We start from the raw sequence: 1,672 nt of genomic DNA on the forward strand, positions 1-1,672 counted from the left end.
TACAGCCCTTGCAGACTTTCAATCTGCACGCCCTGCACTCGGCTCCCCTATTGATCACTCGGCCGAGTTCGATGCGACATCGACCGCATGTTCTATCCGGATCAGGAGTGGCACTTTCCAGATCCGAAGGTACTTTCAACGCTCCTTTTCGCCGCAGATGTTGCAGCTCGGCCTTTAAGTGCCTGAAACATTCAAAATTTTCCTGTATCAGTGGCTGATGCTCTTTCTATTTTCAGCAAGTTTAAAAGTCATTAATGAAGCAGCAAATTGAATTTATTAAAATTTATTTCGCAACTAACTATGCTATCATGTAGACTTGCATCTCGGCCCTATAGGGCTGATTTATTTACCCAGAATTGTATCAGAAGGGAGTAAAATGGAGGAATTATAACAGCCTGTTTGGCGAGCAGGAAAATATTTTTTAATTAAATCTGAACGATGGAAATGCGGCAATTTAGCAGGAAAATAGCTCTACTATAAGTGAACGCCCTGAACGAGTCAATGCTGGCCACTCGAGTTTGATGATTCAAAGATCGGAACCTTGAAAAGGAAATTAAGGAGACGCCTGCTAGGCATCTGATGTGGAATTAACGCTTGTGCAATGTCGCATTTTTCGCATTCAGAGGCGGAATCATTTTTCATTTATGGAGTTCACGCCTTCATTTTTTACACAACATTGAATCAACTGATTATGGCGACTTTGATTATCGCGTTGGGTATGTCAAGGCATTATCAGCATCTGGTTGGACCATCACAACAAAGGCTCTCTTACAAGGCCTCACTGGGAATGAGCGATTTTTTAGCTAGAAGTTTGTGGGCTGGTTTGAAGGCTTTGCTTTCTTAATAATAGTTCGAAGCCTTTGGGCTTATTTTTATTAGATTATCAAACCGAAAACTCTTCGCCCATTGTTATAGTCCCGCACGTTTAAGTGTTTAAGTGTTTAAACCATCATCAATGAACATTAAAAAAAAGTCATAGATGCGTGGTTTGTGTGCTAACTCATCGAGATCACAGAAAGGTTGGACAATTCCTCTAGACTTATGAAAACGACAGCGATCTCGGATTGTTTCCGAAGTCACAATAATTTTTTTTCATAAAAGATTAGTTACTAGTAGTAGTAGTTATGTAGTAGCTTTCTCGGATAATCCGATGAGTTTTTTGCTTTTAATCAAAAACTGTGCATTTCACCAATAAAACTCAAAAGAGCGTTTTTGCGCCCAAGGGAATGTAGAATCCGAAAAATACTTGTTTGCAGAAAAACCATTGAAGTTTTTTTTCTAGAACGAATTAAATTCCACTAATTTTCTCGGGCGATAAAACATAGTTAATTCGATCAATCAAAAGCAGCTTTCTTCTGTCCAATTGAATTTAGAAATTAAAACTAATTTTGCATGCTGAAAAGGTACCACGTTGCAAAATGGCAAATATGGAATTTTAACGTACTTTTTTCGGACATTTTCATTTTTTTAATAGAGAACTGCGCATATAGCCCGGAAATTCAAACCATTTTTCTCTTCCTAATTAAAAAATCTGTTTTATTTACAGAAAAACTGTTGCGAACACGCGTTTTTCTGGAAATTTTGAAATGTAAATTATGTGGTAATTTTCTTTAACTTATTTTTTTAAACCAAAAAAAGTGCATTTCTGCAAGAAAACTCAAGAGTTTTTTGT

General features: G+C 37.3%; 1 protein-coding gene across 2 annotated transcripts in view; it reads right to left on the reverse strand.

The window, feature by feature from the left end:
- Positions 1 to 1,672, reverse strand: part of LOC109537735 — a gene marked incomplete in the record, with an annotated part of 63,314 nt that overhangs the window by 49,934 nt on the left and 11,708 nt on the right. For both annotated transcript variants that reach the window (XM_048668400.1, XM_048668401.1), the window contains 1 exon segment: positions 1 to 182. In XM_048668400.1, the coding sequence (XP_048524357.1) occupies positions 1 to 182 (182 nt within the window).

This window comes from Dendroctonus ponderosae, unplaced genomic scaffold (genome assembly GCF_020466585.1).
Source record: "Dendroctonus ponderosae isolate FM_Combo_2020 unplaced genomic scaffold, Dpon_F_20191213v2 Dpon_F_20191213_7, whole genome shotgun sequence".
Classification (NCBI taxonomy): Eukaryota; Metazoa; Arthropoda; class Insecta; order Coleoptera; family Curculionidae; genus Dendroctonus; species Dendroctonus ponderosae.